The sequence below is a fragment of the Panthera leo genome, chromosome D1 (assembly GCF_018350215.1).
Source record: "Panthera leo isolate Ple1 chromosome D1, P.leo_Ple1_pat1.1, whole genome shotgun sequence".
Lineage (NCBI taxonomy): Eukaryota > Metazoa > Chordata > Mammalia > Carnivora > Felidae > Panthera > Panthera leo.
This window is the reverse complement of record NC_056688.1, coordinates 85,105,212-85,132,423: the sequence shown is the minus strand read 5'-3', so window position 1 is coordinate 85,132,423 and position 27,212 is coordinate 85,105,212. Positions and strand designations below refer to the sequence as shown.

At 36.2% G+C, this 27,212-nt stretch overlaps 1 protein-coding gene across 2 annotated transcripts in view; it reads left to right on the top strand.

Moving 5' to 3' along the window:
- DCDC1 (doublecortin domain containing 1) overlaps window positions 1-27,212 on the top strand; it is a 479,157-nt gene that overhangs the window by 435,896 nt on the left and 16,049 nt on the right. For both annotated transcript variants that reach the window (XM_042906361.1, XM_042906360.1), the window contains 7 exons: window positions 3,123-3,308; window positions 5,176-5,379; window positions 6,713-6,914; window positions 10,045-10,197; window positions 10,915-11,016; window positions 15,745-15,881; window positions 17,103-17,282. In XM_042906361.1, coding sequence (XP_042762295.1) covers window positions 3,123-3,308; window positions 5,176-5,379; window positions 6,713-6,914; window positions 10,045-10,197; window positions 10,915-11,016; window positions 15,745-15,881; window positions 17,103-17,282 — 1,164 coding nt within the window. The remainder of the gene's footprint in view (window positions 1-3,122; window positions 3,309-5,175; window positions 5,380-6,712; window positions 6,915-10,044; window positions 10,198-10,914; window positions 11,017-15,744; window positions 15,882-17,102; window positions 17,283-27,212) is intronic.

The window sequence follows — 27,212 nt, the reverse complement described above, 5'->3', positions numbered from 1 at the left end:
AAAAACAGTTTACATTGTGTATATGTACCATTGCCAAAATAGAACAACTCAGAGATCATCAAACCTGTAGCACCACAGTGATGGGGATGGATGTTTTAATGAATGAAAAATATATTTTCTGGATACTTCCAATGGGCTTCTTTAGTATAAGAAAGAAAATTATTGGCATACAATTCCTCATGAAATCCTTGCTTTTCTATAGAGATGGTTCTACACATAATATTCATTTATTTCCATCTAAGCAGGAATGTTTTAATTTTCTGCCTTTAAGCAATGTGTAGAAAAATGGAAGTTGTAGGTAGATACAGAGAAATCCATAGTAGAATTTAAGAATTACATCTTCAAAAGTATCATTTAAAGTTTGGCTTTGAATTGAGTTAACTCTACGTACTTAAAGGGAGTATTTCAAGTAATATGACAAAGGCAAAAAGAGCCAAGAACTTGGAGTCAGGAGTCAGTTTTACATTTCAGTTCTGCCATGTACTACTTAAGTATCCTTGGATGAAAACTTCCCTCTCTCAGCTTTTGTTTTCCCATCTGTAAGTTGATTGAGAATGGTATTAACTCTGGCTGTACTTAACTTTTAGCCTTGTGAGGACAAAGGCAAATTAGAGAGTCTATATAAAAGTACTTTAAAATTTTATTATGGAGATTTTCATACATATTCAAAAATATAATAGTGTAATAAATCCTCATATATTTATCATCTTAATTCAACTGTTATCAAGGTTTTTCAATATTTACAAACCACAGACATGATACCATTTCACCTTCAACTTAAGTACACCTCTAAAATATTGGAGAATTTTCATACCTAATTATGCCATTATCACGCCTAACAAAATTAATAATACATTTTGGCTATCAAGTACCCTGTTCTTAATCAAATTTCCTAGGTTCTCCTAAAAAAATTATTCTTATTGTTGCTTGGTCTGAGTCAGGATTGAAACAAGGTCCTTATATGACCTTTGGTTGTAGAATCTAGAATTTTCCTATAGGATGCCTCCTATTTGGATATGACTGTTTACTTCTGTGGCATTTTTATATTTGTTTCTGTCATGATTCCTTTAAAAGTAATTTAACGCTAAAGTTGTAATTAGATTTATGTTCAATATTTTTTGACAAGAATTGTCATGGACTTTACTGTGTATTTCATATTGACCATTTATGCAAGGGTACAATCTCTGGATTTTCCATTTTTAGTGATAATGGGTATCAGTGGGCATGATCACAACCGAATCTCACATTTAACAAATCTCCCAATGACTTTGCATCTAGTGTCACTCTTTGGTGATCTTTGCTTAAATCGGTTATTAGGAGTTTCCAAAGGGTCAATATTAGGGGCGCCTGGGTGTCTCAATCGAGCGTCTGACTCTTGATTTTGGCTCAAATCATGATCCCAGGGTCATGGCATCAAGCCCCGCATTGACCTCAACACTGAGCGTGGAGCCTGCTTAAGATTCCACCCCTCCCCACTTCCCCTCTCTGTTGCTCCATGCTTTCTCTCTCTCTCTCTCTCAGAATAAAAGGGGTGTTAGTTTTGTTTAATTCTGTCATTTTCCCAACATTTATTAGCTGAACTTTTTATTTTATTTTATTTTATTTCTTTAATGTTTATTTTTAAGAAAGAGAAAGACAGAATATGAGTGGGGAAGGGACAGAGAGAGAGGGGGGGAGACACAGAATCCAAAGCAGGCTCCAGGTTCTGAGCTGTCAGCACAGAGCCCTACACAGGGCTTGAATTCACAAACTGTGAGATCATGACCTGAGCTGTCAGCCGGCCGCTTAACCGTCTGAGCCACCCAGGCGCCCCTATTAGCTAAATTTTTAATGTAGGGAAGAATTTCAACGAGGTTCATCCTCTTCAAGTAGGTATTTGACTACCCAAAAATATAGTTTGTAAGTGTTGGTAGAATAAATGTTTATTCTTTCTATCTGACTTCTCTATTGTGGTATAATAAACAACCTGAAAACTTAGTGGCTTAAACTAAGAACGATTTTTTTTTCGCTCTGTTGGCCAATAATTTGGGCTGAGCTCAGTGGAGCAGCTCTGCTGGTCTTGCCCAAAGTCACTAATGTGACCCTAATATGTAGTCATCTCGTGGTACATTAGTAGGTTGGTGGTTCTATGGGGACTGGGTGGTTAACGATGGTCTCCCTCACATATCTGGAGGTTAGCAGGCAGTTAGCTGGGGTTCTTCACTCTCCTCAAGGCTTCTTAAGTAGGCTAGCTCAAGTGTGTTCATATTGTGGTCTCAGGGTTCCAGTGGCAGCCAAAAGAGAACCAGCTCCAATGTGCAAACACTTCCTAGGCATCTGCTTGCATCATCACATTTACTGATACGTTGACCAAAGCAAGTCACACAGAGTTGCTCAGATTCAAGGAAAAGACAAAAAGAGAAACATTTCTTGACTGGAAGAGAAGCAAAATCACATTTCAGAAGGACATGCAGACCAGGATGGGGAGGTTTTATTGTGGCCATGTTTGCAAATAATCTGCCACACTTTCTAATGGCCAGTTGTCAGAGTTATCAATTGGTGACAGTTTACTTCCAGTGGACTCCAATAAGCTGCAATTTTGTTTTTACGTGTTTGTTGTTTTTTAATTGTTATATTTACTTATATCTTTAGCATCATTATGAGCTCATGGGACTTATATATTTAAACATATCTAAAGGGTTCTTTTTGTTGTTCCCCAATTGTCCTAGGTTGGGCCAGTGGAGGCTTCTTCATGTTGGTTCTTGTGTCTTTTTAACATGACTCCTTTACTCTTGGATGGCTTCTTTTCTTTCCAGGCACTACAGGACATCACTTGCTTATCTTATATATTTCTTGCCCCACATCTGGAACTGGCCATTCCTCCATGAAACCCTGATTCTTGGCATAAGTTATACTCATTGATGTTGAATTGTCATTGCCTCTAGTCTTTTTCAGTAAATAGAATTTAGAAATATGTTTTTTAATATAATTATTGGGGAGCAAAATCATTCACTCATGTTGAGATTTCAAATATAGCATTTGGAGATCATATAAATGCTTTATTCGTATTGTAAAGTATTCTACAAAAATGCTATAATAATTTAGATGCCCCTACATAAAAACATCTCTGTTCCTTTTTTTAGGGATACTATTATCTCTCACCCACTGGAAAGAGGAAAATTGTGCTCTGCTTAGCGTGTGGACGATCCATGAGAGCAGAGAAGGGGCTGAAGCAGTCGCTTCCAGGGCTGCCATTCCTCTGTGCCTCTGGCTTCAAGACCCAGAAGCCCTTCTCACGAGGGCCTTTCAAGGTCATCAGTGTGGCAAAGGTGTGTAACGACCTGAGCTCTGCTAATACATGTATGGCATCACTTTAGAAACTTTGACGCATTCATTATCTGCCTTGCACTCAAGTTCATCTCCACTCATCCAATTCATCTTCCTCTGATGCACCTTTACCATTCCACCTGCATTGATTTCCTTTTCCCCATTGTAATTTAAAATACATTGTCTATTAATAGTTCGATACACTCTTTGAAGTTAATTGGGCACTTCTGCGGCTTTAATCATCTACTGACACCTTCCACTGCTCTCTGTGTTGCTTTTAAATGAGGAAGTAACTGCAAATCTTTACTTAGCAGGGCAGCTTTTTTGTCTACATTCACAGGGAAAACTTTTTACTAGTATGGAACATTTCAGGGGGAATTTGACATGTTGTTAATGATTGTTCAGGTTGGATGCTTGAATTCATGCATCCATGTCTAATACTATTTATAGCTTGTGGAGAAAAAAAAAATCTCTGCCGCTTTCCTGTGATCTTAATTTAAAATGGCACCATTTAAAAAGTCCCCTCCTTCAAGTTTAGAGTAAGATGTCCTAAGGGGAACTTACACACCTATATAAAAAGAAGCAATTCCTAAGAGAAGCCTTCTAACTTGGGTGTGCTCTCTGGGGCTTGCCAGGTCCATTTCCAGATATCTTTCCTCTTTCCCCTAAACCAGATACACAGTGCAGGGTGGAGGGGACACCCTCCATCTGGAGGGGACATGAAGAGTTGCAATAAGCATTAAGTGCAACAGTAACTCTGATGGAGAAAAGAAGTCCTCTGGGGAAGTCTGAAGGCATTTGGCTTTGCTTTAATGATGGTGGGGTTAAGGGGGTGGTGGTGAGCTGATTGGAAAGAATCCCCAATGTTACAGCATCTCAAACAGAATTTTTCCCTCAAAGCAGCATCCTGAGTAGGGTTTGAAAGAGAAAGGTGAAGTGTGATATTTACCACCCTCATTATGGTGTTATGGGAAATCAAATACCTATGTTCTGGGTTAGGAGATCATAGGCAACCCACCGCAAAGCAGAACACTGCTTTTCGGCCTTGCAGAGAAAACAGCGGGTGGGTATCTAGTTAAGGTTGGGTCCTGCCTGTGCTCATGAATTCCTTAGACCATGTTACTATGGAATATCTTATCTTGTTCTCCACCCTGCTTTCTGCATCTGCTCTTTTGTAGTCTTGGGTTCTGCATGCTTTCTATAAGTTCTTATTGCCACGTAGCCCGCTGCACAATGTTTCCCGGAATGTATGCTTAGTAAATATGGAAGCTTGAGAGCCACTCAGGGAGACTTCCCTTAGCCTCCCTCTTACCTCTCTTGACTTGTGGAGTGTTGAGTAATCCTTTCTGCCCTTCTTGTCTTTGCTGCAATAAGCCAAAAGCCTAACCTACACATGTGGCTAAGACTGCACTCATTCCCCTCCCCCTTTTTCAGCCTGCCACCACGGGATGGGACCATCCTCAAGTTAAAGATCAAGAGGATATCCGTAGTGCCAGCATCCCATCACTTCAACCCCAGGCTTTCTCTGGCCCTGGCATCCTTCTTCCCCAGCTCCTGTCACAGGAGAAGGCAAAATAGAAAACAGGAGAAGCCCAGAAACACAAACCAGAGGCCTAAAGTCACCTAAGGACTCCATGACAGGGCTGGGAAGAGAACTGAATTCTGACTCAATGTTCTTCTCACTGTGATATCCAAGACCTATAGCATATGGAGTAAGCATTTCAAAACTTAGATACCACACACATGTATATGCAGATATTTATTAAATTAAGAGATTGAAATATACCAAAGTAACAGAAACTAAAAGAAAAAGCTTGAGTAAACTAAACCTCTGTTTTGTTTTGTTTTGTTTTGTTTTGTTTTAATCAGGCTGATTTATCTTCTTATGAGGCTGAGAAAACGCTAAGTTATTATGAAGAACGTCTATTATCTTTACGGATGAAGACCTGCACACAAGTTGTATCTCATGGTGGTCTAGCAGCTATGCACCAGAAGGCAGTGAAAATAATTGCATACAAAAATGGAGATGGATTTCGAAATGGAAAGTTAATTGTTGCTGAAACATTCCCCACAGTAAGTGGCTATCACTTAAATGTTTCTTGCATCCTCAGAGGTAATGATAATAGTGATTCTTCTGACAAGAAGAACGCAATGGGATTGAATGATAAATGTCCCTGGCCAGTTTCACTAATTTAAGCTGATGAGATCAAGATCTCGGTTTTCTTAAAGATATTCTTTTTTATTGTACTTCTCTGGATACAGACTCAGAAAAATGAGAAATCAGAATATGGTTTTTAGACTGGGTCCAGAGCAAAGATGTACAAAAGCAGGGGGAAGATAAAGCTACCAGAGTTTCTTCACTCTTGTGATAGACAGAATTCCTTTGTTTGTTTGTTTGTTTGTTTGTTTGTTTTTTGCCTTCCTTCCCATTCTACCTTCAAATTGTATGTTATTTGAATTTGCCAAGAGACACTACCTCATTTATCATTTGGAAAAAATGAGCACTTATTTGTTGACAGCTTATTTCACTTCATTCTCAAATTGGAGAAGCAAGAGTTGTGTTAGGAAGGAATATGTGGTTACTGTCATAGAGGCTCCTCCTTATAGTCACGGGAAGGAAGGAGAGTTCAAAAGGCCCAAACCCAGCTTTGTCCTTCCATTGCTTGGTGATTATCTTGTCTATATATTCTGGGCAGTGCCTTTAACAGCATATTTTACAAGCAATGTTAAATATGATATGGAGTTACCCTGGAGACCTCCTTGCAAACACACAAGTACATACCTACTCATTCACTCACCTTTTTGGTTGAATACAAGTGGCTTTTTTATTAAGATATTGTTCAGCAAACCAAGCAAGGCACAAAAGTTAGCAACTTCAATATTCACCCTGAGCTCCACAGCTGTATTCTGTAGTTTTGGGCAAAAATGTTAACATTTCAGCCTGTTTTCCTATCCACAAAATGGAAGTAATAACATGTTTCAGTTTGGGCTTGAAAGTCAACTACTCATTCATTTTAAAGCAGTTCATCAATGTGAAGTGTTACTATTTTATACCTTATAAAGCAACAAAATTGAAAGTGGATCTCTAAGTTGAACACTTATTAGAAAATAAATACTCTGATGATAAAATATATTAACTGGTTCATGATTAAATATATCAGCTGCTGTGTTAAATTTTTGGAGCTGATTTTCACAGCTTGAGTAAAGACTAATTTTGTGAGGTTATATCAGACAATCTAATATAAAAAATTATCTCTACTCAAAGATCAAATCAGTAGTTATTCACCTTTCCATTTCCCCAAATTAAAGGATTTTCTCAAATTTCTAAAATAAGAAGCTCTTCACAATTATTCCCAGCTCTATCCCTTTCTTCTCTAATCATTTCCTTATACTCTTTGTTATTAAGCTTCTTACAGAATGTACGGAGCAACTTGGTCTTGCCAGAGCAGCATCCAAAGTTTATACCAAAGATGGAACCACAGTCCTTTCCTTACGTGACTTGGTTTTATGGGCTCTGGATGAATCTTTCATCCAGAGAAACGCTGAGGAACCAAAGAAAGAGGCAGCCTCTGTTGGGACAAAAGAAGCAACTATTAAAAGTATGAAAGGTTGGTTATATTATACAAATCAGGATTTAGCTGATTCTCCCTATTTTTATCGTAAAAACGTTAAATGTGGTTCTTTGATTCAGTCAGCCCTTCTACAATTATAAAATCACAGAAAGCTACTCTCATGTGAGGTTCTCATATTGCTTTTACCTTGAAGAATAACAAGAAACATTTTTTAAAAGAATATCAATTTGGTGTCAGCACCAAAACAGTCAATAAATTGCCTCAAATTTATAAAATATGTTTGACAGTTTAGCTACTTTATGAGCAGCTTTGTTATTAAATTTGAAACCAGAACCGACTGGAGACCACTTAAGAAAGTGGGGTTTGATCAGTGCAAGAGGTGTTGCCCACCAGCTGCCCTAACCTGCCCCTGCCCATCTCCACTGCTTCTCTAAACTCTCAGAAGCTCCAGTGAAAGCACCTGTATTGCAGCTCCTAGCACATTGTGTTATAATCATCTGTTTACATCTTTGTGTGTCTGATTTAACTATGTACAACTTGAGGACAGGGACAAACTATGTCCCCAGCAACAGTTTGCTAAATGAAAATGAGTCTTGCTCACAGTGATTCACCAGAGTAATCTCAGCTTTCCATTGTTATACTGAGAGTCATCATTTAAAGCTTAAGAACTTGAGTTTTGGAGTCAGAATACCAGGATTCAGATTCTAGATCTGTCACTTGCTAGCTGAATGATCTTGGGCAAGTTGTTTAAACTCTTGTACCTCAGTTGCCTCATTTTACAAATTTTACACTGATAGTCATGTAAATGTATACTCATTTGGTCTCATAGGTATGAATATGTATTCATAAGAGTATATATGAATAGGAATTTATATATAAATGTGTATGTCACTTAGAATAGTGCCTGGTTGATGTTGACTAAACATCCAGTGAATAGTAGCTATCATTATCGTATATAGGATTGAGTAGGAAAAACCCACTTTTCCTCCTGTGTGTCTCTTTATTCTCACATTCTTATCACATTCACACTTCTGACACCTGATGTGTGGTTTCCCCCCCACACACCAAGCAATTCTGCAACACCAGCTGGATGTCCTATAATTTAAGTCAATTCTGCCACTATCTACCTAGATATAGTATCAGATCCCACAGGTTAAGAGCTTAGTCCCACAGACTGCGCCCCCACCACCTCTCACTTCAGATATCCAGACCTGTGTTTCTGATCAATTGGCTTAAATTGGAAATTCCCATGTTTAAATATTCCTTCAGTTTGATTAATTTGCTAGAGCAGCTCACAGAACTCAAGGAAATGTGTACATACTGTCTACTGGTTTATTATGAAAGGATGTGATAAAGGATACAGATAAGCATCCAGGTGGAAGAGATGAATAAGATAAGGTATGTGGGAAGGAGCCCGGAACTTCCATGTTCTCTCTAAGCCTGCCACTCCTCTCTTACCAGCTCCATGTGTTTACCAACCCAGAAAGTCTCCAAATCTTGTACTTTTGGCATTTTTATGGAGAATTCATCATGTAGGCATAATTGTCCACTAATTCCATTTCCAGCCTCTCTTCCCTCTTTCGGGAATGAGAGTGGGGTGGAAAATTCCACGGTTCTAATCATTGCTTGGTCTTTCTGGTGACCAGCCTTCATCCAAGAGTCTGTCATTAGAAAACAAGATACTGCTATCATCCAAGAAATTCCAAAGGATTTAGGAGCTCTGCATCAGGAACCAGGATCAAAGACAAAAAGAATCACTTAGAAAATTACAAGAAATTTAGAAGCTCTCTGCCAGGAACTTGTGACAAAGACCAGTATATATTTTTTTCTATTATTTCATAATGATATTATTTGTCCTGTTTTCTAATGAGTTTTTAAAATTAATTATGTGACCTTTTAATGCCTAGATGATCATTAAAGCATTTAGTTTGGCCTTTACTTGGCATATAGATATCTGATCTCTAGGTTCTGGCATATTATAATCTCAAAGGCTCTTCTTTTAATTTTGTATTTAAATTAAGTCCAGAAGTAATGTTATTCATGCTGGACTACTAAAGGGTGTGGCCATCCTTTCCCCTCTGTATTCTAGAGGTTATCAGGATCTAGAGGATCCTGAATTGTGGCTTATGTTATGCCATCAGTTTGTGTTGAGGGACTTTAAAAAAAACAGGCATCAGTCAAAAACTCAGTATCATGTTTATTATGGAGATGGTGGTTATGGGCACAGGTTCTGGAGGTATATGGCCTGGTTTCTAATCCTGGCTCTGCTGCTACTTATCTATGTGACTAAACCTCAGTTACATTGTAAAAAAAAGAATGGACCTGCCCCAGAGTATCATTCTGAGAATTACATGTGATAATGCATGCAGAGGTCTTAGTGACATGCCCAGCATGTTAGAAGTTCTGAATATTGCTCATTTCTATTGTAGGACACTGTTTGCTCTCTCACAACCCCTTTAGGAAAACCCTGAAATAAATTTATCTCAGATCTCAGGAACCAGGAAAGTTGTATCTTCTGAAGAATTTATGACTCTGTGTGGGCCATATGAACCTTGATATTGTGTTTTCCTCTTTGCTTGGGCCACTGGAATGCTCAGAAGCCAAACTGTGCTTTACCTCTAGCAAATGGAAACACTGTGATTTTCATATCCATTTAATAATAAAAATATTATCTAGCATTTTTTTGGATACTTGTCCAATTAATTAGACTGAACACTATTTATTCTAAGCACTTTCCTCTTTTATTTTTCCTTTTAATCTTCCTAACAGCAGAATGAGATAGATACTATTATTCATTTGAAAGATGAGGACACTGAAGCATTTTATCTCTGGCTTTAGCCTAGAAAGGCTTTCCCCCTTTCCTTAGTTTTCTAATATTTTTATTTTATTCCTTTTCAGAGTAGCTATTTTGGTTAGCCACCTCAGATTTCTGTCACAACTAGGTAAAGTGTAAAAAAGGAATCTAAAAGTATATTTACAATCAGAGTAGTTTAAATTATTTGATTGCATATGAAGTTTCTGGTCAAATTTATGTGTTTGCATCTGATTAGGTATCGCCTATTTAAATCAAGTCATTAATAAGAAAGGAAATCTTTTGAATAAACAAATGAACTTAGGAGGCAAATTTATCCATTGTGCAGTGGTAAATGTGTCATTTGTTTCCTAGAAAACCCAAGAACAAAAGAGAAAACCACATTATTTCCAAAGTCTGTGACATCTGATAGTTTGGATGGTGTAGATAAGTCTTTGCTCACCCTCATCCTCAGAAATCCCATTGCCATCTGGGTATCTTGTGGTGAACCATTTCTATCTCCATATGGTAAGTTTTTTGTTTTTGCTTGCTTTCAAGCAAGTGTATAAAAGAAAGAGAAATAAATTTTATGCCACCATAAGAAAAGAATTAAATGTGTACAATGTCAACATAATAACATCACATTTATGCACAGAACAGGAGGTCCATCAATTAACATGTGCACAAGGATAGCTATGCTCCTTTATTTGCACAGTCGCCTGTTTTTTCTTACTGGAATGGAGTATTCTGCATGGAAAAATGTCTAATTTAGTTGATAAAGAGATCCTTGGTCTATAAGACTGAGAATAATGGTATACATTAGAAAATAACAAATGAGTTTAATTCACACTGAAGACGACCTGTCTGCACATTTTCATTTTTAAGAATTGCACCCTTTAGGCAGTAGGTGGATGTTTAAAAAATGAATGGTTCCAAGCAAGGCTTTCATCACCTCCAAATAGTTTGTGGAGGTGGAAAATGAAATATGGCTATTGCATATGGTAAATCTATGTAATAAAACAGCACGGTTCTTCTTTTCTCCCCCCCCTCTCCATTCCATAAAGAAATGCCTTAAGCCCTGTCATCTTTCAAATGAGGTTTCTTTTAATGACCCTTACCTTTTAATTACTTATTTCTAATTGAATCTCTTTCTTGCAGCAGAAAGTTCTTTATAAATTATTGGCTTGCATGATAAATTACTGTTGATAACACAATGCAGGATAAAATATCATGTATTTTTTCTAGCTTTGCAGAAAGTAGAAAAATTAGAAAAACAGAACTGGCTAAGAAAGGACAAAATTTTGGCTGATCTAGACACCATGAAACACAAAATGAGGCAGTTAAAAGGTCAGTATGAACTAAATCAAGTATCATCGTATTTATTTCTAAATGTAACCCCAATTTACTGGTAGTTTTTTCCTACTATTAGATACCAGATGTTTAACTGAGTACCATAAATATTGTGCCACAAAAGTCACTTGAGCCAGTCTAAAACCTAATAATGTATCTTCTAGTACTGATTGTATATTTGTAATCTTTATATTAAAATGAATATCACATGAATTATAGGCAAATTTTTAAAATTAGGAGACTGCCTGGGTCATATAACCCCTATGGTGGGATTGAAACAGTTGCTGAACTGACATTTTGTGGGCTTTGAAATTAGGTCTTAAACAAAACTTGCTGTCTATTCTTTGGGAATTACTGGGGACGAAGTGTTTTGTTTTTTGTTGTTGTTTTGTATGTTTGTTTTTTTCAATAATTTGAGTGAGGAAATACTAAATTCTTCAAAGGTCAATGTCACTATCTCAGAAGGGCTTCTTTTTTTCTTGTTAGGCAGCACAAAATTATGCTATTCATAGTCAAAGTGATCAATTGGCAATGTTTGTTCTCCTCTTTCATTCTCTTTGTCAATGAATCTTAGGTTCTGGACCTTATACTATTCCTAGCACTTGAAATATCATATGGTTCTTTGGAGAGAAGTAGTGTATTGTGGACTTTAGTGTGGAAAGGAATACATTTCAGGCTCCGTGATTTCTATAACAGGATTTCAACTCCTAAGGATGTGCACTGTGTATTGTTGAAAGCATGTGAATTTTATTTCGATAAGCAACGCGGCTACTTGTAAATGCACAAGACGGAGCTCTGGATTGAGATGACTACTGTTCAGTTCTTACCAAAAGAATTATTGGGTCTAAATGAAAAGCCTCTATTATGACCGATAACCTCTACTGCTTCAACTACCAGTCATTTTCACTTGAATATCCCATAAGCGTGTCCAAAACTAAAGTTATCATGTTACCACCACTCCAATTACTACCACTTCATTTCTTCGAGCAGTGGATGCCACCACCATCTGCCCAGGTGTTCCATCTTAGAAACCTGGGAGTCATCCTTGGCATCTCCCCGTCTCTCACTTTCTCCAAGCAAGTATCAGTAAGTCTGGTGGCTTCTAATCTATTAAATTTATCTCAAATGAATTCTGTCTTAATCCCCAACTGTATTATCTAAATTCAAGCTATTGTCATCTATTCTTTGGATTACTGGAACAGCTTTGTAACTTGTCTCCCTGCTTCCAGTCTTGACAGTAGTTTCTATTCTATGCTAATGACAATGTTCTGAATCTGGAGTGCTCAGGCAAAAATACAAAGGTGTCATGGTGCTCCAGGCATAAAACCTTTCAAAGCTCCTTATTATCTTTAGGACGATGAAACTCCTTAATGTCGCCTTGCACCATCTGGTTCTGTGTGAGTTTCTCTCTTTCCTTGTCCACTCCACTCCACCAGTTGGACTGTTTTTCAGTCCTCCAGATGTATCAGGCACTTTCTTAACTCTGGGCTTGTGGAACAGTTTAGTTTCTTCTGCCTCAAATTTCTCTCTCTCTTGTCCTCTTGGATTGCTTGAACTCATTATATACTTTTCAGCTTACTCATTGTTCTTCCTAAAAGACTTCCTTTTCCATGTCAGGAATAATGTGGTTTATCACACCTTGAACTTCCCCTGTGATAACTGTTATCACATTAATATTATTACCTGGTCATGTGACTGTCTTCCCTATGATACATTATAAATTCTACACCCTTCCTGTTTGTTCTGTGAATAGTTGTAGAATGACTGAATTAAAGAATGGTTGGAATTTCAACCATTCACTCCACTGAGTTTTCTAAGGTCTATTCCTATATCAAATTAAATCAATAAAAAGCAACATACTAAAAATGGCACCTGGCAGAGCTGCCTTTACTGTATGCTGATTTTGTATCATGTCTTCAGCTTTTATTATAATTAAGTACTAAAAAAAGCGTTTAAAGTTCAGTTGGTATCATCTACAATATCATGCTTGACAATAGTCTGTTTGGTCAGATGGTGTCCATTATGGAGGAATCCATTAATGAAATTTCTCTTAGAATTTAGTGCTAAGATAAATCTTGTCTCTACTGACAAACTGTTATATTTTCTGCTATTAAATGTAAATTCAATGCATGCTTATAAAATACCTACTCTGAGGACAGGCTTTTCTAGTTGTTGGGCTTAGGAAGATAAATAAGAACAAGTCAAAGTTCAGTTAACTGCAGTCCCTGTTGGATAATGAGCTTCTTGAGGATTGGATGAAAGAGGAAGTATGAGAGGTATAAATAGTGGCTAAGTAGATTATTTTCCATTATTATAGCCATTGGTAAATGCGACACATGTTTATTAAGCATATGCTATGTATAAAGTACTATGCTAAACTGACTTTACATTTCATTTATAAGTATGGTCATTGCTAATATTAATCACGATGCTAGTAATAACTTTGTAGGGTTTTTATGATTAAGTAACAGATGTCAAGTATTTACTGCATGCATAGCACATAATAAATACTCAATAAGTATTAGAATAAAGGTTCCTGTGAAGGCAGCCCATTTTCTGACTTGGGGTCTTAAAAACTGATCAATGAAACTAAGAAATGGCAGATTAGGCCAAAGTATCATCTTTGTTACATATAAAGACAACGATGGAGCATTTTATTTAGTGTGAGAGCTAAATGGATTTGCCAACTAAAACCTCAAATGAGGTTGACTTACCCTCCCAGCCATAGATAATGCTGAAACAGTGTGGGCCTCTAATCAGGGGAGGGGTATGGGGGATCTGTACAGGTGAGATTTATAGTCTGAAAGAACAGCAAAGCACTCATGTTTTCTAGATTTCCCCACTAATTGTTAGCTATTATCATTACTTTCCCCATATATCATATGAAATAAAATAGGATATATGGGAAATGTAATAAGAAAATAAAAATAATTTAATCAATACATTTTGCCTGGTTTCAATTTGTATTCTTACCTACATAAATAATAGTTTGTTATGAACATCTTTTCCCGAACCAAAACCTTTTGTGATGAATTTATGTCTCTATGAAAATTATAGTGCAAATGCATTAGTTTTTTTTAGAGACCATTAGAAGCAAGTTGACAAAAAACAAATAATGCATAATGGTTTTGCTCTTTTCCTACATTCAAATCCTGGCTCTTAAGAGTGTAAATGATAAACTATTGCTGGGCTCTCTTTAGTTGAGCAAAGTTTTAGTGTTCAAAAGGCACTATAAATAAAATACTTATGTATCATAAATTAATGTTGTCTCCACTTTATGAATAGAGTAGGCTAAAAACTATATTTGCGTAAATTTGCGTTATGTATTTTTCTCGTACCACTGTGGTCTTCTCCAAATCATGTAACCTAATGGCATTGCCACTGTAATTCATTGGCTGACTGGTTCAATTATATTTTCTCCACATCCATAAATTGCATAGAATGCTTATTGGGTATATAGAATTCTGGTTTCTCTGAAAAGTCATTGCTGCCATTTATTTTTATTGCTGGATCTGTTTCCACAAACTTGAGCTTACAAGAACACGAATGCTTTATTCTCTGCAAATACTAAATTATTTTCAAAGAGTTTTGTTTATGGTCATGGTCTGAGAATCTGCACATTAAGACTCCCTTGGCAACAAAATTAAAACCCAACTTTGTGTTAGAATTTCTATTATTTTATCCACCTAAATGTTACTTTCTCAGAGAAGCCTTCTCTGGCAGTTGAGACTAAGCACTGAGCTTAGTGTTACATACTTTTATATAAATGCACTTCTCTGGTGCAGCACAGTTGCAATCAATTATTGGTATAATCATTTCCTTGATATCTGCCTTACCCACCAAACTTGAGACAGGACTAAATCTTGAGCATGTTTGTATTTGCATTATCTAGTGCAAAGCCTGACTGATAGCTAGTGTTCAACATAAGTTTCTAGAAAGAACATGCAAGAGGAAGCATTATTTGTACTTAAAAAGTTTAGAGATCAGTATAAGACTCAGTATGAGTTTATCTTCAACATAGAAAAAGAAAACAATTTGATAATTAGGATTTTTAAATCTCTTTTATAACAATTTTAAGTGGACTACTAGTTAAAAGAATGCATATGTTCAAATCAACACACTTATTAAATTATGCCTATTATTCTTTGGAGTACAGTATTCCAACAAATATTTTCTCTTACCACAGCTTTTTAACAACCTAAAGGGCACAGCAGAGGTGTCAGAAACTAATCGTGCTTGCGGGTATTATTAGATGGAAAAAAAGGCCTTCTGTCTCTTGGGTTAATATTATTTTAGAAGTACTTAATCCCCAGGCTGCTAAGCTAATTGTTGGGGAAAGGCTTATTATTAGTGAAGAGAACAAAACATATGTTCCATGACTGGAAGAGATGATGGGCTATATAGGTCATGGATTCTATTTGACTAAATTACCACTGAACCATATCGTGCATGAGAGGCTGGGGCCAGTGTGGAAGTCAGCATGTTATCTTTCTTTTCCATCTGTACAGTGAATATGCATATCCTGGCTGTTTGAAACCTCAAGCTCCCATATGAAGAAGCATTGTTAGATATTATTACCTTAGGCATCTTTGCTTTTATGATATATTTAGTATTTTAGCCTATGCTCCCAAGTGGAATGATTTATGCGTAGAATGCCAAACCAATTTATTTAAAATCTGAAAGCCCATCTTTGGAAACAACATTACCAGGGACTTCTTTCCCCAGGGCGGCGAGTAGCAGCATGTCAGCCAGCCGCCATGGTTCCCAACAAAAACCCTGTGCAGCCGGTAGTGATGGAAGGAGGATGGACCGAGAAGACTCAAGAGGAAATTAAACTCATGGAGCTCATAAGACATACAGAGGTGCGTTCTTCAGGACTCCAGACATTAAAGACTGCCTCTTTAATAAGGTTTTAAAAGTATAGTATTGAATTTTAAAATTACGCTATTAATATATCCTCAGCATCTGGTCTGTTATGACCACATAAGCATATGCCAAGCATTGAGTTGGCATTTGGAGAGTAGTTATCTAAAAGACAGACAGCTCATAAGAAAGTCTGTTTTGTTTGAATGGAGACCAGAAATTATGACCTTAGCAAAGAAGAGAAAAAGGCCCAGTGGATATGTACAAAGGTAATTATAATAAGTGTAGTCAAGTTGAGCCTTATGGCTTCATTGCTCATCACTCCTAAGGGTATGTCTCAATATGTAAAAAGAGCAAGGAGCAAAATACTAATTGCAATGGAGACATTCAGAAGTGAGGAATTCAAAAAGCAGTTTCAGTCCAATTGGTTAATCAGTCAGGATTGCCAGACATAAAAAAAGTCGAGAAGAGAAAGGTCAGCTGTTGAGAGAGGACTGGGGATAGAGACCTGGGAAAACTTTTTGCTTTGTGAAGTTTTTCATCAAAATGATATGTTCTTATTTAATAGGGTTTCTCAAATCGTGAAATGTGTTCAATCTAAATCTTAGGCGTGTGCCCAAGTCAAGGTTACTAGAAAAAAAGAAATTGACATTGCTAGAAATATGACTTCTTGCCAAGCTGAGAAGGATAAATCACTGACCAGGGAATGAATGCAAAGCATTGAACTAGGACATGCTTGAAGTGGGATGAAAAGCTGCCTGGCAGGGATCTGGCAAAGTATAAGGGTGGTTGCTGTATTTTAAAAGACAGAGAGTAAAGACTCAAACAACAGTCATGCACATTCCCTGAAGCATTTCTTGGTTAAAGAAAATGATGTTGTGATTCTAATCAAAAACTCATTTGTTAGATGCAGAGAAATTGCTCAGTAGGAGAAACACCACACAGAAATCCAAAAACACATCTCTATTCATTTCTCCAAATTATAAATGAAAGTTAAGTGTTTTGCCAAAATAAATGCCTTATTATTATTACTCTAATGGTTCTTACTACCTTTGATGACTCATGGAAGCAAGGGGGATTTAAGAAGATTCCGTGACAGGAGAGGGTAATGCACTTCCTAGAATTTTTAAAATATAATTTAAAATTATAAGGTATTTCTGTTTTCATCACATCCTTCATAAACATACTAACCAGGCAATTCTCTGGGCTTTTCTTACCAGGAGCACCTTTCTGCAGTTCAAGAACTGCAATCCAAAAGAAATTCTACAGTTGAAACTAAACGTATAGCACTCATTCAGAGCAGGCTGTATAAGCAGCCCAATGCAAAACGAGTCTGGATTTATCCAAATGGAGGCAGACCTGAAGATGGTACTTATGCCTGGGGCAAAACTATTTCAGAGGTAAATCTAGCGTAAAAGGAGATCGCTTCATTGGCCTGGATTCAAATTCTAGCTCGGGCATTTTTAGATTGTTAGATTAGGCGGATTATTTTACCTTTCTGGACCTCATTTCCTCATCTGTAAAATGGGAGTACTACTTTCCTCACAGGGTTGCTATGATGATTAAATGGGCTTGTATGTGTGAAAAATGTGGAGCTCAATGCTGTCTGACACGTGTGTGAATCAGAATATGATACTTGACCAGCAGAGAACAATGACAGTTAAACCCGCTGTAGCCAAAGAGTAAAATCTTAACTTTAAAAGCATAAATCGTTTTCCTGTTGTGTTTAAATCCTGGTTCACAAAAACGTGATTTTTTTTTCCCCACCAGGAATTATTCACTAGATATGTTTTCTGTAGCGCAAACAACAGTACTCTTAGAGAAAAAACTATCATATTCTTACTACCCAGAGTACTGGGACCATGGCAAACTTTCCACTTTCCAAAGTTAAAACATTGACTAAGGAAAGGAGAAGTAGCTGTTCATTTATTTTTGTAATATCAAGGACATAGTCCTAAAATTTGACATTTTGCTTTAGTCTCTAAATAAAAACTTTAGGTAGCTAACAAATGGATTTTGATAGACTTTTAAAAAGTTTTGCAGTGGTATGTCAGATAATTGGCTTTTTATTTTGTGAAATGTTTTCATATAATTTTTCTGGGCCAAGAGGAAGTCATATGTAGATGAGATGTCAGCAGGGGTTGAAGGGTAAGGGGAGACAGGGCAATAGACTGACGGGGGTGGAGTTCATGGAGGCTGATAAGGGCACATAGAATAGGAGGTGCACCTGGGAAGAGTTCTGCCCCTGAGGACTGGAGTCTCAAAATGAGACTGGGACTACTCCTTTGCACTGGGGACACTGAATAATAACTGCAAAAGCAGAAGTTGACAACCAATTTGCTCTACTTGAGAGAGAAGAGATAAATATGTAGAAAGCATATTGAAAACTAGTAATACAAGCAAAGGAACTTCATACACATGGCGGGGGGGGGGGGGAAGAAAGTGATTATTGTTTTTTAAAGAGCAAAATCGGGGCGTCTGGGTGACTCAGTCGGTTGAGCGTCCGACTTCGGCTCAGGTCATGATCTCACAGCTCCTGAGTTCGAGTCCCGGGTCGGGCTCTGTGATGACAGCTCAGAGCCTGGAGCCTGCTTTGGATTCTGACTCCCTCTCTCTCTGCCCCTAACCCACTCACATTCTGTCTCTGTCTCTCAAAAATAAATAAACATTAGGAAAAAAATTTTTTTTGAAAAGAACAAAAGCTTTTTCAATAAAAAACATCCTAGAAAATGTGCTATAACAAAGCTGAAATGTTCCTTCCTTGCTAGTTTCTTAAAAATTTTGAGTTCATACTGTAGGGGCAGCTCAGTGGGTTAAGTGTCCGACATCAGCTCAGGCCACGATCTCGCGGTCCATGAGTGAGTTCGAGCCCCGTGTGGGGCTCTCTGCTGACAGCTCAGAACCTGGAGCCTGCTTCAGATTCTGTCTCCCTGTCTCTCTGTTCCTCCCCCACTCACACACACACACACTCTCTCTCTCTGTCACTCAAAAATAAATAAATGTTAGAAAAAAATTTTTTTTTAGTTCATACCTAGAATGCCACACCTTAAAATGCACTTCACCATTGCAAGTAGAACTGATACATTAATGAGGGAACAGGAAGTGATTAATAAATAGATACAGGGTAGAGCAGGGGTGATAGGATTAAAGATAGTTTATCAGACTCCGAATAGCAAAACAATTTTTTTAAATTACATATATCCACTGGAGGAATAATTTTTTGATTTCTCTGACTTTCATGTAACATGTAAAAGATACCCCATTTATGGGGTGATATTTTTATTATTCCATGATCATATATAATCTTTTATGAGCTTTGTATATGAAGGGCATTATGCTAGATGCTGTAAAATATTATTTTAATTTATGTATGTGAAATGATTTTGAACATTTAATAGTGTAGTGTAATTGACAAGTTAGCATCAATTGTGATGGTAGCAGTAGAAAGAATAAAATAACACACGGTCTATGTTCTCATCAAATCAATATTTCAAATTGGCAAACCATTTGAAAATATGTCAAAGTTTATTTGAGTGTGTAGAGAAATGATCACTCTCATGTTGATGGATGTACAACTTGTTGGCAATACATATCATAAAAAAAATGTACTTCTAGAACTTTATCCCAGGGATATTTTTATGAATTTATGCAAAGATTGTTTGGCAAGAGTATTTATCACAGGGCTATTTATAACATAGATAGATTAGAAATCATTTAAATAGTCATCAATAGAGACTTGGTTAAATGAATTATAGTACATAGGATAGAATATCATAACTCAATTAAAATGAACTTTGGAAAGAATAATGACAATAATGATGTTCCAGGCTAAGTGAAAGAAGCATAACATAAAGCATGTGGAGTTGGATTCTATATATACACATGCATACACTTAGAATACTTCTATTTTTGGAAGTATTTATCAAATGGTCTTATTGTTGGTGACCTAATAAAAGTGGTATTTCTTTCTTGCGCATTTTCCTCTGTGCTCTATATTTTGTTATGATGAATACAGATTGTAAGAAAATGTATTAGCTAAGGGATCTGACATTCTTCTTAGAGAAATACTAACAGCATGTTATAAAGGTCAAATTAGCAGTTCAGGCAGGAAGTTCAGTAGGAGTTCAGAGGAGGGGAACACTTCCCACCTGGGGTGAAGGAGAAAGGCTCCACAGAGGAATCAATCAGGACCTCTGATGAAACTTGAGAAATGGGTAAGATTCAGTATCTTAGGCAGAAAAAGCATTAATAAGGATGAGGGGCACTGAACACAAAAGTATGGTTGTTAGAATTCAAAAATTAAATACATAATTCCAGTACATAGATGGTGCTTAGGCAGAGAAATACAGAAAGATATATACAACTGGAGAGATTGTTTAAAAGCATATGGTGGACCCCACGTGCTATCTACATTAGTCTACTTGGGGTGCCATAACAAACATCATAGACTGGGTGGCTTAAACAACAGAAACTTATTTCTCAGAGTCCTGGAGGCTAGAAAGTCCAAGATCAAGGTGTCAGCAGGGTTGGTTTCTGAAGGACCCTCTGGTTTGCAGATGACCCCCACCTCACCACTATGTGTTCTCACACAGCCTTTCCCCTGTACATGTGTGGAGAGAGAGATCTCTAGTTCCTCTTCCTCTTCTAATAAGGCCATGGTCCTGTCATATTAGTGCCCAACATTTGTGACCTCATTTAATCTTAATTACCTCCTTAAGGAACTTTCTCCAAATGAGTTTTGAGGAGGACATAATGTGGTCCATTACACTGTCCCAGACCAAAGTGTTTTAGCCACCAGTCATCTCTGAATAAATTCATGACATGGTATAAACAGTGTTTTACAGAGACTAATGTGGTCTCAGTATGTAAAAGATACTTAGGAAATGTTTAGAAAGGTTCTGCATATTATTTCTTCCTTTGCTTTATTTTTTTAAAATAAATCTCTTTCCTCATCTTTTCCATACTGTCTGTTTTTGTATTTGGAGACCTGCATGAGATCCTTTGTGATCCATTAGAAATGTATCCATTCAAGCTATCAGGCTGTAAAGAATACTTCTGGAGAGTGGACTCTGTGTGAAACAAATAGACAACAGGAAGTGTAGGGCTCAGATTTCACTGGGGAGTCTGGCTAACACCACCAGTTCCAAAGAAACTCAGCTTCAATGGTTGGTACTTTTACCAGAGAAATGAGGAACAGAACACATTTCAAAGTGCTTCACTCTACTTTCTGTAATAAAACCCCCAGATGGTATTTGAATCCCATCTAATGCAGACTTTTTCTCTGCTTCTTTCACTGCTGTGGCTATTCTGGATGATTTAACCACATTCTTCCTACCCACTCTTTGAACATTACTAGAGCAACTCATCTCCAACTGGCGAAGGCTCATCTGTCATCAGTGCACTAAGGTGGCTCCCTCTCCAGGGTTAGTGGCTCTTTCTTCAGAGCCGACATCTCTCTCTGATTTATGATTGCCCAGCCCCTCTTTCTATGCTCCTGAAACATTTGTCTTCTCCACCCCTACAACATCTCTTTGATTCTACAGAATCTCAGAACCAGTGTGTTTTCTCTCAGCCAAATAGTTCTTGATGCAGAAGTGGAAGCCGAAAGAATGAGAAACAGGTCCTTCTGATTTGTAGAGGCGAGGACCTCATGCCTGCAGGGAATATGCACTTGTTCTGTGATGCCCACGCGCCCAACCCTGAGAAGACTGGCCTATGAAAACTAAGCTCACAAGATAGATTGTGGGTGAGGAATTGTGCACAGAACATTGTTCCTTTATTATGAGCTTTAGTTACTGCAAAAATTATGAACATACAGTTTAGATTACCCACTGTAAAGAAGATACGTGAATAAGTTTAGATACATTCGGAAAACTAAGAATTAATAATGTCATTGAAGGTAATAAGCTGACTAGATATTTTAGAGCCTTTCTGTACTGAAAATGCCTTATTTTCACATTTATTTTAAAAATATTTTTGTGAACTCATTAACTTTGTCTCATGTAGATAGATCTTTATGAAAACCAAGTGAAATACTTATATATTTAATTCACATTTTGCATTTAGTATATGTTTTTATTAAATAATGTTCATTTTTCTGATTATAAACAGAATCTCAATAAAATAGTCACATTTTAGTAGTAAAGTAAGGGAAAATGTAAGAATTACCTTTATGTCAGTTCTTTTCAAGCTGCAGAAGTTTTTCCCAGAAACCTATCCATACATATTTCTAGGACAGCTCCTCATTGCTCCCAACCCAGATAGAAACCCAATTACCATATTTGTTGGTTGTTTTAAAGCTGAAAAACAAAATAACTCCTATGGCCTGAATTGTGCACTCCCTCCCCAAATTTTTTTGCTGAAGCCCTAACCTCCAGTGTGACTGTATTTAGAGATATGGCTTTCAGGAGACAAGGTTGAGGCCTGTGGGTGGCTCAATAGGTTAAGTGTCCAACTCTTGGTTTCGGCTCAGGTCATGATCTTACAGTTCATGGGTTCAAGCCCTGAATGGGATTCTTTCTCCCGCTCTCTCTGTCCCTCCCCTACACACTCTCTCTCTCAAAAGTAAATAAACATTAAAAAAAAAAGGAGACAGTTAAAGTTAAATGAGGTCATAAGTGTGGGGCCCTAACCTGATAGGATTTGTGGCCTTTGTAAGAAGAGGAAATGAGAGCCCATTCTTCTCCCACCATGTGGGGACACAACAAAGAGCCAGGAAGAGAACTGTCGCCAGAAACTAAATTGGCCACTACTTTAATCTTGGATTTCCCAGCTTCCAGAACTGTGAGAAATAAAATTATGTTGTTTAAGCCACCCAATGCATGATACTTATTTTGGCAACTTTGAGCAGACTAAGACAGTGACTATTGTTATGGAAAATTTAGAAAAATCCAAAGAAAAACCATATGAATCTATTGTAATATCCATGATTTTTTGATTATTTTAATAACATTTCTACTGTTTTCAACTTACATAAAAACATATGGTCACTGTATTAAAATTAGAAAAAGAAAAAATGCCAAGAAGGAAATGAAAATTCTATCACCCACAAATAACCATCGTTATAACTTTAGTGAATATATTTCTATGGTTACTATACAGTTATAATATTTTTTTGCCATTGTGATCATAGCAGATCACACAATATATATAATTTTGCAGCCTGCATTATTCACTTAACAAACTAATGTGATTTCCCACCCACATATTTAACATTCCTTAACAAAAGAATTATTTTCAATGGCACCATAATCTTCTATCAAATGGGCAGATTATTATTTATTCATTCATTCAGTTTTCTGTTGTTTTCCGTTAGGTTGTAATTTTTTGCTGTCATAAAGCATGCTCCGTTGAATATATTCATCTGTGTTTAATTTTCTGATTATTTCCCCTAAATAACTTCTTAGTAAGATTGCTAGGTCAAATTATGTAAACGTGCTTGAGAATTTTGATAGCTATTGCCAAAGCATTTTCCAGGAATATTTCAGGAGTTTATGCTCCCACAAATAGTGAATGAGAGCTTCTACCTACTTGTGGTATACATGAGGTTTCAGCAATGCTAAATGCAGCCATTTAGAAACATATTTGTGGGTTTGACAGGGAATTTTATATCCATGTTTTAATTTATATGTCTTTAATTACTTGTATAAGTGATTTTTATTTGATTTATCATTTATTAGTCATCTGTGAATTTCTTGTTAAATCCTTTGCTATTTTTCTATTGGAAGTATTTTTCACACTGATATGAATTTTCTTTTTCTTAAAGCAATAAGCAACATCTAACTTTATCAGATTTAGTGTAACAAATTTCCAATTTGCCACTGTGTCTATGGGTTTTTTCAATGTACAGAATTATTATATTTTAAAAGTTCTTTGTTTTTAAATGTTCTGATAGTCTTTTACTATCCTAAGTTCATATAAAGATTCATCTGGTTTTCTTCAAATTTTTTATCATTTTATTTTTCTCTTTTACTTTTTAAACTGTGTGAAACTCCTCGTGTAAAATTTGAGCAAAGTTATTTCTCTGCTATATTTGTTGGCGTAAAATTATCTCAGCCCTACTTACAGACTAATCTGTTTTTGTTCTCCCAACTGAGCTGGAATGCAATCTTTATAATAAACTAATTCTTATTAGCTTCTGCTCTTAAACAATCCAACATATCTAATACTTCTAGAATTATTATAGCTTTTTCTTATATTTTAATTTCTGAAAGAAGTTGCCTATTGTTCTTTGTTTTCAAATTTTACTTGAATACCCTTGTGTATTGATTCTTATAGATGAATTTTGAAATTACAGTCCAACACTCTAAAGTCATCCTGCAGGGTTTTGACTATAGTTGTGTCAGGCTATTAATTAATTTCATAAGAATCAATCTTTGCAGCCAGATTGAATTCTGTGGCATTGTTTTATATATGTGTGTAAGCACATATAAAAAATATATATGTATCTTTTTTAGTCCTTCAGTAAAATTTTATAATTTTTTATAAGGGTCTTGCATTTGAAAATAATTGTCATTCCTAATTGGTTTTGCTGTTAGGATAGATTTCCCCCCACTATATTTTCTGAATGCCTATTTTTGTGAGCAGGAAAACTATCAATATTTTATAATTTATTTTGTCCTTGGCCACTTTATTAAACATTTTTCTCTTATTATTAATCTTTTATTTGATTCACATAAATTTTCTAAGAATAAAATCATATTAAGTTCACATGAAGGTGATTTTGTCTATTTTTTTAAGACATGAATTATTTTTCTTATTCTGATTTTAAGTTTTATTGTATTGGTTATAATCATAAAAATGAATTTTCTTAACAAAGGAAAACAGAGAAAAAGGGCATCTCTTGCCCTCATGAATAAATAGACAGTTGGAATGCTTGGTTTTTCTTTCCTTTCCCATGTCCCTTTTTGATGGTGCTTTGCATTTTTTTTTCTTGATGAAGACTAAAATTTTTAATTCATTTATTTTCTGACCATTTTTTGTAGCAGTTGTATCATGTTCTAGTGGTCTTACTGCTTAGTATTATTCATTTCACATTATGACTTTCCCATAGTGAAGGAATTTCATTCATTTCTTAATAATCTGAAATGTATGTGAGTGATATGTTTTCCTAGTTTTTGTGTACATGAGGATATCATTTGTTTCCTATAACCAAAAGTAATAATTAAGCTGGATATAGAATTCTTATGTTAAAACATTTTCTCCTAAAAACTTCATATTTTATCCCATTTTCTTTGATATTCATTGTTACAGAAAACAGATCTAAATATAACTGAACTTTCCCCCATGTCTATAATTCATACTTTTCAATTCAGTTATATTTAAATGTTAGTCAGTTTTTCATTAACTTTGCCATATTCTGAGTTAGCCTATTTGATCTAAAGACATGGGTCTTTGGAACAGGAAAGTTTTCTTCTTCTTCTTCTTCTTCTTCTTCTTCTTCTTCTTCTTCATCTTCTTCTTCTTGATAGTTGCTTAAGTTTAATTTATTCTGAATTCTTCTCCAGCACCACCGATAATGTATAGGTTTAATATCTGATGTCTTGACACTCCAGATGTTTAACTTTCCTCTCATAAATTTTATGTCTTATGCTTTCACTATATCCTATGAGTTTTCTCAACTTAGTCCTCCCTAATACTGATTTGATTTTCTATAATATTCAGTCTGCTTTTCTTCTGTTTTCAAAACAGATTTTAATTCTACTACTGAGTCTTTTATTTCCTTACCTTCTCTCCTCTTTTCATTTAGCTCTCTACTTACCCTAGTTTGAAACACTGTTCCTTCTCTTACTAGCTGTGTGATCGGAGTTAAGATATTTAACCTCTGTTCTCCATTTTTGTCATCAATAAAAGGAAGATAATAATTATTTCCATAGAATGAAACCAGATTGTCCTTAGAAACTTTTAGAAAAGTTTCTATCCCATAGAAATGTCCCAATAAATGTTAACTGCTATTATTGTTACCTTCGTCGTCATTATCATCATCATCATCATCATCATCATCATCATCTCTGCCGCATCTCATCAATACTTCTTTTCTTTAAATTGCTGTCATCTCATTTCTGTGTGTGTTTGTGTGTATGTGTGTGTGTGTGTGTGTGTTTATGGAAGTCAAATTTTATTGAATTTGGGGAAAACCCAATACAGATATTCTCTAAAATGTATTTCTGCTGTAAATCTTTTTCTAAATCTTCACCTTGAGGACTGTGTAAAACATAAGAGTTTTCTATGTTGTAGAATACTTTCATAAGCCTCATATAGTTGCTGTTGTTAATTTTTTTTATCTATGCCTCCTTGTACAAGGAGAGATCTTTTGACAGAAGACAGGATAGATTAGTTCTCTTTGTTTCCCGTACATTTTTACTTGGGATCTCTCAGGATCCCCTCCTAGATCTCAAGTCACAGAGCTGGTTCATATGCTCAGTATTGAGTCAAATTGCTGCTGACTGGCTGTTGCCTAGCAGGAGGGGTAGGTAAGAATACTCTCCCACTGCTCTATTCTATCTACAGAAGGGAATGTATTCTTGGGTAATTTTAATTATTATTCAATTCAATTCATTCATCCCTTACCCAAAGTAGTGGGTGTGAAAACTGCACTTTCCAATTGCATTGTTTCATCACTGTCTTGTCTTGCTTCATATTATTGATTCATTTCCCATATACAAGATGTCATTATGTGCCTAGTTCTGCTCCCTGCCAGGCTACATTGTTGTGAGTTGTAGTCCCTAAATAGATCTATAAAAAGAAGTATTGGTTGTGGGGCACCTGGGTGGCTCAATCGATTGAGTGTCTGATTCTTGATTTTGGCTCAGGTTATCATCTCATGGTTCATGAGATCAAGCCCCACATTGGGCTCTACACTGAACATGGAGCCTGCTTATCTCTCTCTTTCTCTTCCTTTGCCCCTTCCCTGATCATGTGCTCTCTCTCTCTCAAAAAAAAAAAAATTGGATGTATTGGTTATGATTTAGGGCTCATGTGGACCTGGCTCCTGCATTTTGGAGGAACAAGTGTTAGGTAAAAATCATGCACTCAAGTGTGTAGAAACCTCTAATTTTCCCCTTACTTGCTTTTATTATTCTGTCTTAAAGTCTTATTTACACTTTCATGGAATTGCCCTTAGGGGTCTGGCAACATGTTGACTAATCTTTCTAATACTGTTGACACTCTGCATCTGTACATGTATTTTTATGAATATTTCTAGGAAAACTGAGAAAAACTGACTAAGGCCCTTACAGATCACTTTTAAATTTTTCAAGTTAAAAAGAAAAAGAAGACTTTCTAATCATAGAATCAAAGAGGTCTTAAACCAAAACTTTGATTTTATAGTT